Source organism: Heterocephalus glaber, unplaced genomic scaffold (assembly GCF_053883595.1).
Source record: "Heterocephalus glaber isolate CG9 unplaced genomic scaffold, H.glaber_assembly_v1.0 deba00001481, whole genome shotgun sequence".
In the NCBI taxonomy this organism is placed as follows: domain Eukaryota; kingdom Metazoa; phylum Chordata; class Mammalia; order Rodentia; family Bathyergidae; genus Heterocephalus; species Heterocephalus glaber.
The window spans coordinates 45,482,308-45,497,817 of NW_028258317.1; the positions used below are offsets into that span (position 1 = coordinate 45,482,308).

The window sequence follows — 15,510 nt, forward strand, 5'->3', positions numbered from 1 at the left end:
TTTCTTTGTTTGACTACCATTTTAAAAGTGTGTTTTTGTTTTCATTGAAAGAATACATGATATAAACAAAGACTTTTGAAAAAAAGGAATTAAGGATGGGAAATTTTTATTAATAGCATTTGTACAAGACTTCATAGTTTACAAGATTTACTTTTATATATATTTTATTTGATTCTCACAATACTTTTGATGGGTTAATCCAACATTACTTCCAGCTAATGAATAGTAGAGCCAGTACATGAACCTGATGCTCTTAATTTTTTTTCATAGTTCTACACTATTTCTGTTTTTAAGATATCATTCTAGATTTCATGGTTTCAGACTTTAAAATCCACTACCAAATTCTACATCGACCAAAACACATTTTTTTCGTACCAGTATATTTAGTCTCTACATACCATAAATTTTTTTTAATATATTTTTTGTGTGTGTGTGTGGTGCTGGGGGTCAAGTCCAGGGCTTTGCATGTGCTAAACAAGCACTCTACCACTGAGCAACATCCATACCCCAAAACATTGAGTAATTTTAAGGTGAGTATGATGAGACATAACTAAAATCCCAGTAAGTCTGGAAGGTTGAGGCAGGAGGATCACAAGTTAAAGCCCAGCCAAAGGCAGTTTAGCAAGACCCTGTCTGAAAATAAAAAAGGACTAAGGGTGTAGCTCATTGCAGAGGCCATTCAATTCCCAATATTGAGAAAAAACTTAGATTTCCAGGAAGTTACAAAAATAATATAGAGGAGTTTTTCACCTTGCTTTCCCTAGATATATTCATCTTTAAATTGAGGTATAGGTTCACAGTAGCTGATTTTCCAAAATAATACTTACAAATATGATTTTTTAAAATTCCCATTACAGAGCAATTACTTAAAATTTTTGTGCCTCAGCTGATTCCCAGGGTTTGAATTTGTCGTATTTGTGAATATACCTCATTTTAAATAAAATGTAGCTTCTATATTTATTGGATGTCCCTTATCTTATTTGAGATACTTTGTATTATACACATTTTTATTTGTGGTCATAGTTAAGCCCCAACACACTGAGCTAGTCTGAACTTGAAAGTGTTAGAGGCCTGAAGATCTCTGACACTACATCGAAGTGAAACTTCCTAAGTGGAGAGGGCATGAGCCTATTCTTGAAAAGTTGCTAAAAGCTCTCCAAAAAAAATGTAAATTTATACCCACCATGGTATGCAAGCCTGAGTTCCCAGTACTTAGGAGGCTGAGGCAGGAGGGTCATTCAGGCTGTGCTAAATAACAAGACCTTGTCTCAAAAAACCAACAACAGCAAAAAAAGTATGTTCTAAGTACCTTTGCCAATCATGTCTATGGTCTACTCAATCGCTTTTCACCTTTCTGTGTGAGTTGATTTAAAAAAAACTGGATTTCTGGGGTGCATGGGTGATATTATGGTACAGTGCATTGTACATGAGAGGTAGTCAATGAGTATATTTACACACTCAGCTTTTAAACAAATTACCTGAAACTCAAAAGAATTCTGTAAGAGACTTCAGAAACTAGTTTACTGAATTACATGTGGCCTAACTTTAATCCCAGCAAAGGCCCTAAACCAATTAAACACTACGTTTCTTAGAACTACTAAATCCAAAATCCTAAGAAACCTTCAGAGTTCTCTATGAATTTCTGAGCCTATAGAGTGAAGCTCCTATTTATGACTTTAAAAGCTCTTCAGGCTGTTCCTGCCTGCCTCTCCTTCATTTTAATCTGCTTTCCTCCTTTTTCATTGCACTCTAGTTTTCTTTTAGTCCCTAGAAAGTTTGAGACACACCAAGGACTTCCCAGATATCTCTTTGACTTAAATTTTTCATTACAGGTTCTCATTACATTTCATATCGCTTCCTCTCTTTGCCATATTCCAGTCAGCATCATGATATTGTAGTCACTCAGATTGAGGAGGATATAGCACTCCTCTTTACAATTGTAGTGTAATTATTTATTTACAGTTATTTAGTGTTGGTCATCCTTTTTAAAAACAAGGACCTTGTCAATCATCATCACCCTGGTAAGTAGTACACAGTATTCAATATATATTCGTTGACTAAGTGATTGAGAAATCTAGGAAGCTTCTTACGTTATTAAGCTCTAGTTTTTTATTTGTTTGTTTGTTTGTTTTTCTTGGTACTGGGGATCGAACTCGGGCCTTGCACTTGCTAGTTTACTTTTTAAAACTAATACTTTTGAGTTTTTTATGAGATTTAAATTAATGGATTTGTATATTCCAAATTCCAAATTTTTTCCTTTGTCTCCACTTTTGTAGGTGTAGACTTCTATGGTCTTAAAGAATATAAAGTTAAATTCCTGAGTTCTTGTGCCCAGTGTTACCATAAAGTATTCTTTTAAAATCATCTGTAAAGCCATACATATAAAGGATGGAAAGTTACCACGGTGCTACCTGAAAAGATTCATGGTACTAAAGAGGTTATGTTCCTAGATGTAGGTGGGCCATGTGGATGTCTATATTCGGTATCATTTTAAATATTTAGTTAAAAGATGGCAAAGTAACATACCACCTTCTTATGTAGCTCTTCCCTTTCATTTCCTGGTTTTTGTTTTGTTTTTTGCCTTTGTGGTTAGCTATGTATACATTTAGATCTCCACTTCCATTTTAAGCCTCCAATTTTATTGGTGCTTTTAGTAATTGACGTAGTTTTGTGATTAATGATAGCTATAATATATATACTAAGGTCAGTGAAAATGTTGGCTTGATCCAATGGAACACTTAAAAAAGATAGTGAATTTAGGGATTTTTAATATTAAAAACTTGAGGACCGGCGATTGAGCTCAGTGGTTCTGCCACCTGCCTCGCAAGCGCAAGAACCCGAGTTTGATCCCCGGTACCAAACAAAAACCACAAAAACTTGAGAAGATGGTGAGTTAGGAAAGTAAGAAATTTGATGATTTTAGTTATTCAAAATGACTATGACCTAAAGATGATCCTTTAAGTCATTCCAAGAGTTTTACTATCACCTGAGCCAGAAGCTTTATTGTGGCTATCATGCTGTAATCTGTTCCCATTATTTTTACTCAAATGCTTAATAAACATTTACTATGCACACCATGGTGCTTTGATGCTTAGAAAAGCTGAAGGGCGTAGGTGGCATAGGTATGAAGTGTAGAATGTTCCTTTTGTTTAATTTGGCAAGATAATCTGAATGTGGGAAATCTATAGTTACAAAGTAATACATGAAGTTGTAGGGAATCAACTGTGTTTATATGTGTAAAGCATTTAAAAAGTAATTATTGACCTAAGTTCAGAGCACCTACCAAGGTTGTAAATTCACTGTACACATTTATTGAGTACTATATAATGCACAAGATATTGTCGGAAAATACAGATGAGTAATATCCCATCTCTGTCCTCAATAGGAAATAATAAAATAGTGAAGTTAAAAGTAAATATAAGGGGATAGTAAAGAACTGCAAGAATTTAGAAGGGGCAAGAAAAAATTTAGTATAAGAAGTGGTATTTGCGCTGGGACTGAAAATTTGTGTAGAACCTGGTCTGCAATGGCTCAGTCTGACAAGCAGAGAGAACACTGAGTTTTATGGAATATGGAAGGCTGAGAGAGCCAATGGGAAATGATTAGAAAAATAGATTGGTCTGGGTAATAGAGTACTGAAAAATATTCTAAAAGTAGTTGGGGAAGCTTTTGAAGCAAAGGTAGTAACATTCACATGTAACATGGAAATAATTCAGTTATATTTCAGTACTGCTTGAGGATTAAATGAAATTATTTATGTAAAATATTTTGGTAGCTGCTGTCATTCAGCTCACTAGAGTTAGGGAAACCAAGTAGGATATTATTAGGTGGTATGAAGACCTGATATCTTGTTTTAACAGTAGCAGAAGAAGAATGGAAAAAAAGAAAACCCAGAAGCTGTTCAGAATGAGGATAGAGAAAAGGATTTTTAAAGGAAAACTTTCAAGTGTGTAACATTTAGAAAAAATTTTTAAAAATATGAACAAAGTGTTACCTCCTCTTAATTAATTTATGAATTTAGTACTGAACTTATAAAAATACTAGATCTAGATGGGGTATTGTTGTTTGTTTAGTTTTAGTAGGATTTTTTGTTTCTTTTTTGAGACAGGGTCTTACTATGTAGTTCAAGCTGGTCTTGAACTATGTAGCCCAGGCTGGCTTTGAACTTGCAGCAATCCTCCTGCCTTAGCCTCCCAATTGTTAGGAGATAGGGTTTTTGTATTTTTGTAAACCAAAATTTACTGAGTCAAATGCTAAAGTGTTTTTTATAATTTCTTTAACAGTTCTTATCACGTACAAGTGTTCTTTGTTGATTTTATGCCTCTTCAATCAGAAATTTTCAATTATGGTTTAATTAATAGTGGGCCACTTACAATATTTAGATGAACCTGATTCTGAGGATCTATGGAAATGGCCTAAAAGCTCTAAGAGTTTTAAATAAAACAGATTCAAAAAAACAGTCTTAGGAATTACAATTCTGACACACTTTAATTTGAGCAAATGTAGTGTCAATTAAGAAAACACAGTTTAATCAAAAAGAATTACATTTTTAAGGAAAAAAAAAAAAGCATGTCGTTACTAACCTGAATTAAACCGGCCGTGACCCAGATGCCTGAGCTCTCACAACAACCTTTCCCCTTCCTTGGGGATTTGATGATCAGGAGATCCACAGTTGCTCTTGGGTCTGCCCAAAGCTGGATACGGAACAGCAAGGGCCACTTGGGAAAACCAGCCAGTTTGTTAGCATTTTGTTCTCAACTCAGAGAACTTTCTCTTAGCCAAGCTACCAACCAACCTTCTGGAGCTTTTTTCTCGTGGAATGTGATCCAGCTCTTTCCTTTGTTTCCACAGATAATATTGGTACGTATTTATGAGGTGCAGTGTAATGTTTTGAATCATGAATACCCTGAGTAATGTTGAACTAAGGGTCATTAGCATAGTCACACAGCTTTATCATTTTTATGATGAATACATTCAAACTCCCTTTTTGCTATTTTGATATATAAAGTGCATTATGAGTTGTCATCAGAAGTGGGGCTGCCTTTGTGAGGGGAGCAGGTCATTTTTCCCCCGGTAGAGATTGAACCCAGGACTTTCACACTGAATTACATCTCAAGTCCTTTTTTATTTTTTATTTTCAAATGAGGTCTTACTAAATTGCTTGGTGTAGGCTCCAACTTGCTATCTTCATGCCACAGCTTCCCAAGTGCTAAGATTACAGGTGTGCACTACCACACGCAGCTTCTGAATCTCACATCTCTTATTCCTACTCACTCTCCTAGTCTCTCCCTGCCAGGCTCAGCCCAAGCCACTATCACTGTGAGGTGAGCCCTTGCACGCGGAGAGAACCAGCAGCAAATGAGTCTGGGAGTCTTGGAGAAGTGTAGAGCTCACCCCGAAGGTCTCTGTAGATGTGGAGGACTGAATCCCAGGTGTCTTGTGATGGGGGGAAGGGGTGTCAAATGCCTGATGAAATTTTCTTCATTTAGAATTCACTTTTTGAAAAGAGATGAGAGGGAGGGGTGTAGTTTAAGTGGTAACAAATGACAGAATTAGGAAAGTTGGAAAGATGTTTTAGTATTTTGTTGAATGTCACTTTTTTATTCAGTGTTTTCCCCCTTTAGTCTAATCTTGCCTTTGGTGAAAAATATTGTTATGCTTGTGTTTCCTGTGACACAAGATGCTGTTAGGTGTTTTAGTGACTCAGCATTAAATAACAATTACATAGTGAAAAAGACATTTCTTTAGAACTTGCAAACCTTCTGACTGTCAAGGACAGCTTTTAAGTTTTCTTTGATTCTTGTTAATTTCCCTCTTTAACAAAGAAAGCAAGTCTTGGGTTCATAGCTATCTACAGCCATTATTATCTTCCTACGTTCTAATGAAACTAATCTGCTTTCATTAGCTTCACTTTTAAGTTACCTGTACTTATGGAAAATAATGCTGATTTTCCATTTAGGGTGGTGTTGCAAATTTTGGAGTCAGGCATAGTGGTGTGCATTGTAATTCCAGCACTCTGGGAAGCTGAGGAAGGAGGATTGCAGGTTTGAGCCCAGCCTGGGCAACTTAGTGATTTAGTGAGACTGTCTCAAAATAAAAAATTAAAAGGGCTATGGATCTAGCTCAGTGTGAAGGTTCTGAGTACCACACACAAAATTTAAAGGCCAAAAAAAGTTTATTGAATGAACTGAAAAAAAATTAAATTGTGTAAGTGATAAATGGAGATATGGCAAAAAAAATTTAATGAAAATGATACCACTGCAGAATTTCTGATCTTTTATGTTTTTTTTTTCTGTGTGTGTTCTTGTGAGGATTTGGAAACCAGAAAGAACTAAACTGCCAGGGAGATACTGAAGACAATACACAGAACACAGGCCAAGCTACATTCTCATTTACTTATTTAATTCCTAATACCACTTTCTGGTAACACAAAATTCTTATTCTTAATTATGGTAACATTGAATCTTGAAGTAGAACATAATTAGAACTGCATTATATGTATTATTTGAGATGTAGGATCTTTGCAGCACATTACAGTGTCATAGAATTTTAAAACTCAAAGCAGCATGACTGACAGATGAGATAAATGGGTGCATCAGCTCTGTCTTAAACATTAGCAGTATCCTTTGTGAGAACTCTGTAGGACCTGCCACAACTATGTGTGCAGTTCATGTTTGTCAAGACATCACTTCTCTTAAAAATCTGAATAGTTTGTAAATAAGCAAACTTTCAATTAAAAAAGAAATCAGATGGTCCCAGAACACCCATTTGAGTTCTACTCACCCCTTAGAGAATAAGATATTTAATAGCATTACTACCGGCATAGAGAGTAGGTATTACAAAGTTTATTGATGAATATTTTTCATTTTAATATTTCTAATCATTTCCTTAGTACTGCCTAGTTGCTCTATTTAAAATTTAACACCGACTTGTTAGAGATACACATTGTTGTTACAGCATCCTGAAGCAGAACATTAAATGTCTATACAAAATTAAGACTAAAGTGTAAGAGAAATCATTTCAGCATTTTTCAGGCAGCTTGCTGGCTCTCAAGGTGAATAAGGTGGTGGTGACTGTTCTCTGGAGAGTTTCTCATAAGCAGGTGGAGCATTAGGAACCTGTGATAATACAAAAGGAGAACATGGGTTTGGAAATGGTGTATATGTTTCTGGGAAGGGAGTAAGTCAAAACAATTAATAGCATGCTTATACTTTTGCTGTGGACTGAAACTTTTAAGTGTTCACATCTAATTTCTGACCTAAATGTGTATGTTGAAACATTGTTGGAGGAAAGAGCAGAGAAAAAATAGGGCTAAGGGCTTTCCCACAATCTAACAGTATTAAGTATACCTGGATTATTAGTGTCAGTAGAAGTCCCAATCCTAATGAATTATTGAACCCTATTCACAGTTAATATATATTGTCTTTACCACACAGATCCTTGTACTCTGTCTAAAGGCACATACTACCAATTCAGCACAAATGTGTCAGTCCTTCACTTAATGTTCATAATAATCCCAGAAAATGTCACAGAGTGGGAAATTGAAGCACTGAGAAGTTGTCATTTGGCCAAGATCACACAACTAGTAAGGCATTAAGCTGAGAATCAGTGCTCTCAACCATTATGCAAGATTGCATCTGTACCAGTGCTGTCCAGTCAAAACACACTTCAAGCCATATATGTAATTGTAATTTCCAATACAACATTTCTTAAAAGCAGGTAAAATTAATAAGATATTTTAGTTAACCTTTTTATTTAGTCATTTCAATTACAGATCATTAAATACAAATCATTAATGATTATATTTTCATATACTCTGATGTATGACAATATATCTTAAGTCAAACTACTGTACTATGTTTCAAGTGTTTGATAACAACATGTGGCTTGTAGCTACCCCATTGGATAGCACAGCTCTATTTAATTAATAATTGATACTTTTGCGCTGGGGATTTAGCTCTGGTTCTGGCACCTGCCTTGCAAGTGCAAAGTCCCAAGTTTGATCCCCGGTACCAAAAAAAAAAAAAAAAAGAAATAATTGATACTTTTCCCCTTGTATATATTTACATTGATTAAAAAGGCAAATGTAATTAAAAATATACAATGAAAGGATATTACATCAAAAACTAAGTTCTTTCTTTGGATCTTAGTTTTCATTATTAACTCTGGAAAAATCAGTATGAGAAGAATACAATTTAAGAAAATCTCTATGTTTCCTTTGCCTTTTGTTTTTATTATTATTTTGTAATAAAATATGCATTATAAAATTTACCATTTGGACAATTTTAGGTGTATAATTTAATGACATTAAGTACATTCACAGTATCCTTGCTTTTCAAGGGAAATCATGTTATTTACTTGAACTAAAAGCAGCCATATATGAAAATACTCAGATGCATCATCTCAACCTACCAGAGGTTCACAGTTTTTCTCTTGAAAAAACAGTTTGGTGTCCTGATGACCAAGCTCTTCATGTGAGCATCTTCTGCATAATGTACCTTGAACACCAGCATGAAGGTTTTTGTCCTGAAATATAAGTTTATTAAAGTGAATGGGTAAGAACAAATAGCTTACTCCATTAAAGAAAAGAGATGGCCAAAGTTTTAAGAATAGGTTTTAATCTAGGTTAGGCCACTTATTTTCTATGTCCTCAAACTAGTTTACCTCTCCTAATTCCACTTTTTGCATCTGTAATAGGAAGATACCTGCCTCGCAAAGTTGTGGGAATTAAGGTAAGGCACTAGTACAGTGCCTGACACCCCATTTTTAATAAATTTTTTTGTTTAGTTTTGTTTTTGGTACTGGGGATCAAACTCGGGACCTTGCTCTTGAGCGGCAGGCACTGGAACCACTGAGCTAAATCCCTGGCCCCTTAATAAATATTTTTGAAGGGAAGGAGAAGAGTGGATATACAAAATGAACAATTTTGTGAAATTATCCTTAAAAATGAAGGAGGAGGGCTGGGGATGTAGCTCAGTGGCAAAGTGTCAGCCAAGCATGCAGAAGGCCCTGGGTTTGATTCCCCAGCACAAAAAAGGAAAAGAGAAAGACTTTCTGAGACAAGCAAACATTGAGAAAATGTGTTGCCATAGACTTACCTTGCAAAAAATTTTAAGAGTTCTTTAGAGAGAAGAAAAATATAGATAAGAAACTCAGATGTATATAAAGAAAGGAAGACAAATGAAGAATGAATATGAAGGTAAAATAAACATTTTTATTTTTTAAATTTTAATTGATATATATAGTTTGTTCAAATAATAATAGTAACAATGTATTTGATTATGTATGTTTATACACAAATGAATGACAGCAGTGATCCAAGGGATAGAAAGGATAATTAGGATTATTTTGTTATCACAAATACTCATGCTACCTATGAAGTGGGCTTAGATTAATTGTAAATGCATATTTCAAATTCTAGGAAAACAACTTTAAAAAGCTTAAAAGAAATACAAAAAAGGAGAGAAATTAAATCATATAAAATGCTCCATTAAAAGCACAATGAGGTAGGATTGGGGATTTAGCTTAATGGCACTGCGACTGCCTCGCAAGAGCAAGGTCCTGAGTTTGATCCCCACTACCAGAAAAAAAAAAGCACATAAGGTAGAAAAAGAGTGGAAGTAAAAAATAGGAACAAAGAACAAGGGCAAAAAATATAAAACTAACAATTATGATAGATAAGAATCCAACTATGTCAATAATCATTTTCAAAGTCAATGCTTTAAATACACCAATTAACAGACTGATTATCATAATGGATCATAAACAAGTTCCAACTATGTGTTATATATAAGAACCCACTGTGATAGTTCCTATGTTAATTTCAGAAAGAGCAGGCTAAAGAGTAATATTGGAGATAAAGACAGCATTAAATAATGATAAAGGGTTCATTCTCCAAGAAAACATCATAGTACTTGACATACACATGTACCTAAAAACGGCAAAAAAAAAAAAAAGAGAGACAATAACTGTTAAATCTTCAAGGACATACCATTGACATCCACTGTGTAGTCAGAGTTATAGTTGGAGATTTCAATATACTTCTACCAGAATGAGACAGATCCAGCAGACAAAAATTCAATAAGGATATAACTGAACCCACCAAAATCATGAACTACATATAATAAACATCTGTATACTCTTTTTTTTTTTTGGTACCAGGGATCGAACTCAGGGCCTTGTGCTTGCAAGGCAGGCAGTGCTTGCAAGGCAGGCGGTGGAACCACTGAGCTAAATATTCTGCCCCATCTGTATATTCTTGTTAACCAACAGTAGCAGAATATATATTCCTGCCTCAGTTCCACTTATAATAGATGATTAATGAGCAGTAAAGAGTAGTGGTTAGGCAGATGGATTTTGGAGATTGCTTCTCTACAAAATTTTGCTCTGTCACTTATAGGCACTTAGACTTTGAATAAGTTATTTAACCTTTGTTTCTCTCAGCTTTCTCATGTACAAAATAAGCATAAAAATATTTACTTGATGGACTTATTGTGACAGTAAAACCAGGGAATTTAAACACATTTCTATTTCATAAAATTTCAAGAAACACTCTGAATCACTGATTTACATCTAGAGGAATGGAAGCATAGTAGAATGAACTTAAACTTTACCAGTCCACAGTGTGTAAACAGAATTAAGGCTCTCTGCTACTCTTCAAATTGAATGAATTTAAGATGAGAACATTGAAGCAGAAAGAAGAAAAATCAAGCATCAAGCTAATAATTGTGGATGATTGGGAAATGAACGCCAACATAGTGAGTTTTTATAACATGTTCTCCTTGAAAGGCTACATCATTGTATTTTTATATGTAAATATATGATGAAATAAAAATATCAAAGAAAATATATTAAATAAAAACTGGGGGCTTCTGGGAAGATGGCAGAGTGGTGAGCAGCAGAGAAAGAGCTTCTTTGAAATTTGGTAATCTGACACTGGAATATAGTGGTGTGAGGAGGAGAAGAAGGAAGGAAGGGGGTCCCCTGGATCCAGGAAGGATCTAAAGTGAGAATTGAAGTCCATGGGGAGACCAAAGAGAGAGATTTAAATGAAAAGGAGAGAGATGGCAGGTAGTGCTTTCTCCCAGAGCCCATACCCACAGCATAGGAAGGGCAGGTCAAACCTGCAAATGCAGGTGACTACTGGCAACCCCCAAGGCCTCCAGGGAAAAATGCACCAGTGGAATGGATCAGTGGATGCAGTGAACTCCAGTGGCTGTTTGTCATTTTTTAGGCTGTGTTTGATGTGATTGTTACTGCTGATTGTACTACTTTAGCCAAGATGACATAACTGTGTTACATACTTGTTCTTCCTGGCATACCAAGACTGAGAATGCCTAAGGGTCTTAAAAAAATACTTTAGGCCAGTGCCAAAGAACCAGGGGCTTGGCAAAGTAGGCAGAAACTTCTCATTCCCAATAAATTGAAGGGGTAGGATCTTGCAACAAACTCAAAACCCAAAAGCCAGCTACATCTGGAAGACATCTCTGAGAAGTAGCTATTTCCTAAGGATTCTAAATACTGCCAATAAAGCTACTCACCCTAAGCAATTTACAAGCATCAACTCAAGAATTAAACTAAAAAAGTAGAAAATGAGAAGACATTTAAATAAGATGAAATTCCCCAAGAATTTCAGCTCACCAAATGCAAACCTAGGGGACATTGAAGTGTAACAATCTGAAAGCTACCCACATGGACTCTCTGAAATGAAAACAGCAGAAGTACCAAAGCAGATGGATGAAGCACCAGAAAAAAATCAAAGCAGAAATAATTTCACAGATAACTACAGAGATAATGACCATAATGAAAAACATGCTTAGTGACTCTAGCGCAGAGACAGATAAAAAATTAAAAAAGAGAAGCTCAGAAAAATAATGAAAAACATGAATGCCCAGTATAAGAAAGAAATGAAATCCATGAAACAGATTCAAACAGATATTCAGGAGACTGAAAGTTCTACTGAAAGTATATGTAGCAGAATCAAACAATATGATGATAGAATATCTGAGCTAGAAGACATGGTTGCAGTTAGCCATCATCAAATGGAAGACTTCTTAAAAATAGCAAGGGATCATGAAAATTCAATCCCACACCTACTAGATGATGCAAAGAAGAATAACATAAGATTAATTGGAATCAATGAAAAATCAGAAGGTAGCAAATGAACATTAAAAATTTGTTCACAGAATAATAGCAGAAAAGTTCCCAAGCATGGAAAAAGAATTTGATACAGATAAGTGAGGCATACAGAATTCCAATTAGCCATGATGAGAAAAAAACTACACCAAGGCATATAACAGTCAAGACTCCAGAAATTCAACACAAGAGCAGAATATTAAAAGCTGTTGGAGAAAAGAAACAAATCACCTGTGAAGGAAAGCCCATCAGAATCACAGACTTCTCAACACAAACCCTTAAGTGAAGGAGAGCTTGGAGTGAAATATTTCAAGCCCTAAAAGAAAACTACCTCCAATCCAGATTGATGTACCCCACAAAACTGTCTGTCAAAATTGATGGAAAAACAGGATACTTTCATGACAAAGAACACCTGAGGAAATTCATGAACACCAAACCAGCACTCCAAAGTGTTCTGAAGGATATTCTACAGAGAGATAACAAGGATTATAATTTCATAAACCCCAACAGAGTGAATCCACCAGGTAAGGCAAGAAACTAAATAGAGGAGGAAAGAAGGGAGCCAACAACAGGAAAATAACATGACAGGGATAAGTCAATACATTTTAGTTATAACTATAAATGTTAATGGTCTCAACTCACAATCAAAAGAAACAGACTGGGAGAACAGATCAAGAAGCAACATCCAACAATATGATGTTGCACTCTGGTTTCTCTTCAGATCACATAAATCTTTCACCCTTTATCAATAATATGCTGCATACAAGAAACACATTTCATTCAAAAAGAAATTCATAGACTGAAAATCAAAGGATGAAAAACAATACTCCATTTGACAGGAACCTGGAAAAAAGCAGGGATAGCTATTTGCAGACAAAGTAGATTTCAAGCCAAGACTGATTAAGAGAGACAAAGAAAGTCACTACATCCTTGTAAAGCTAACAATCCAAGAGGAAGAGATAACAATCATAAATATATATGCACCAAATAGCAGTGTACACACCTATATAAAACAAATATTAATGGACATGAAAAATCAAATAAGCACTAACACAATTGTAGTGGGGGACCTCAATACCTACTGACACAAATAGATCGACTAGACAAATAAGTCAACAAAGAAATATCAGAACTGAACCAAGCTTTTGAACAAATGGACATTAGTAGATGTCTACAGAGTTTTCCACCCCACAACATCAGAATACATGTTCTTCTTAGCTACACATTGGATGTTCTCCAAAATAGAGCACATACTAGCTCATAGAACATGCTTAAGTAAATCCAAAGGAATTGAAATTATCCCATGCATATTATCAGACCCTAGTGCAATGAAATTGGAAATCAATGGCAAAAGAAACCACAAGAACTTCATAAAGACATGGAAATTAAATAACACCCCTGTGAACAACCAATGAGTCACAGATGAAATTAAAGAAGAAATTAGACAGTTTCTACAATTAAATGATAATGGCAATACAACATACCAGAACTTATGGGATGCAATGAAAGCAGTCCTAAAAGGGAAATTTATAGCAGTGAATACCCATATCAGGAAAACAGACCGGGCTCAAATAACCTAATGTACCTCAAACTTCTAGAAAAAGAAGAGCAATTCAAGCCCAAAGCTCATATGAAGGAGGAAATTATAAAGACCAGAGCAGAAATTAATGCAATGGAGACTAAGAAAACAAAGAATCAATGAATCAAAGAGTTGATTATTTGAAAGATTAAATAAAATTGACAAACTCCTGGCCAACCTTATCAAAATAAAGGAAAAAAAGGACTCAAATCCATGCAATTAGGAATGAAAAGGGTGAAATCACAACAGATCCTGTAGAAATCACAAGATCAATACCTACTTCTAGAACCTGTATTACCTCACGCCACTGGGTCATTAAAAGCTTTTGCACAGCAAGAGAAACCACCAACAGAGTAAAGAGACAACCCACAGTGTGGAAAAAAATTTTGCCAACCGTTCCTCAGACAAAAGACTACTTACTATCTAGAATATATAAAGAACCAAAAAAAATCAGTCCCCTCAAATTCAAAGACCCAGACCAAAAATGGGACTCTGAAATGAATAGACACTTCTCAGGTAAAGAAATAGAAATAGCAAATAAATATATGAAAAAATGTTAAACATCACTGATCATTCAAGAGATACAAATTAAAACAATACTAAGATTCTATTTCACTCCAGAAAGGATGGCTATTATCAAGAAATCAACCAATAACAAATGCTTGCGGGCTGTGGGGATAAAGGAATCCTTCTCCACTGTTGGTGGGAGAGTAGATTTGGTGTAGAGATTCCTCAAAAAACTAAAGCTAGAAGTTCCATTTGGCCCAGCTATTCCCCTTCTTGATTATCTTCCCGAAAGAATTAAAAGCTTACCACAGTGATATGTACACACTCATGTTTATAGCAGCACAATTTGTAATAGCTAATTCTTGGAAATAGCCCAAATACCCATCAACCAACAAATAGATAAAGAATATGTGGGGTTTTTTATACAGTGGAGTACTGCTGTGCCATAAAGAAGGGTGATCTTGAAACATTTATAGATAAATGGATGGACTTTGAGACCACACTCTTAGGTGAAATAAATTGTACACACATGTTTAAATATCACATTGTTTCTTTGGTGTGAGAAATCAAAAGTGGAAATAAGGACTAAAATTTATAATAGATATTGTAAAATGGGAAGAAAATGTTCAAATAAGAAGGATAACAAGGGGGGCTGGAGGAAAAAAGCCACAAGAAAAAGAAGAGAAAATAGAAGGAAAAAATAGAAACAAAATTTTTGTATATAAGGAGGGGAAGAGGGGCCAAAGGTGGCGGGGGGGAGAAAAAGCAAGATATATCATGTATAGGTACAAATCCCCTATGATGAATGTTATCATTTTGTATATCTAAAATGTACCAATAAATGTTTTGCTTAAAAATAACTGATTGTGTTATATCACATTTCTACCATGTTTGTGTGTAGAATGGAGCCAATGAGGTTTGGAGAAGTTAAAAATCTAAGGCTTCCAAGTAAGTCAGTGGTACCCAATCAGATCAAATCCTAAAGCCATACAATTGAGTAACTGCTATATGTCAGGCACTGTGCTAAGCACTGGAGGTACAGTATCCTGGTTCATAAATCGGGGGTGGGGGGAAAGGGGTGAAAGAGGGAGAAAAGTAAATAGCCATCTACAAGATAATGTCATTACCCCATGCTAGAGGTACCAGTGGAGTTCTGTGATGGAAGCAAAGCCCTTCACCTACTAACCTGTTGTGGACCACCACAGATGTGTCATATGAACTGGGGTTCTGTCCCTAACCTTGTAATCAAGGGCTTTCCTCTAGTGTTGGTTTAGAGTTTTCTTGTTCAG

General features: G+C 35.3%; 1 protein-coding gene across 9 annotated transcripts in view; it reads right to left on the reverse strand.

Moving 5' to 3' along the window:
• Positions 1 to 6,823: 6,823 nt before the first annotated feature.
• Mlana (melan-A) overlaps positions 6,824 to 15,510 on the reverse strand; it is a 125,692-nt gene continuing 117,005 nt past the window's right edge. For all 9 annotated transcript variants that reach the window (XM_087183982.1, XM_087183980.1, XM_087183984.1 and 6 more), the window contains 2 exons: positions 8,413 to 8,526; positions 6,824 to 7,118 (listed from right to left, as the gene is read on the reverse strand). In XM_087183982.1, the coding sequence (XP_087040108.1) occupies positions 7,050 to 7,118; positions 8,413 to 8,526 (183 nt within the window). In that variant the 3' untranslated portion in view covers positions 6,824 to 7,049. The remainder of the gene's footprint in view (positions 7,119 to 8,412; positions 8,527 to 15,510) is intronic.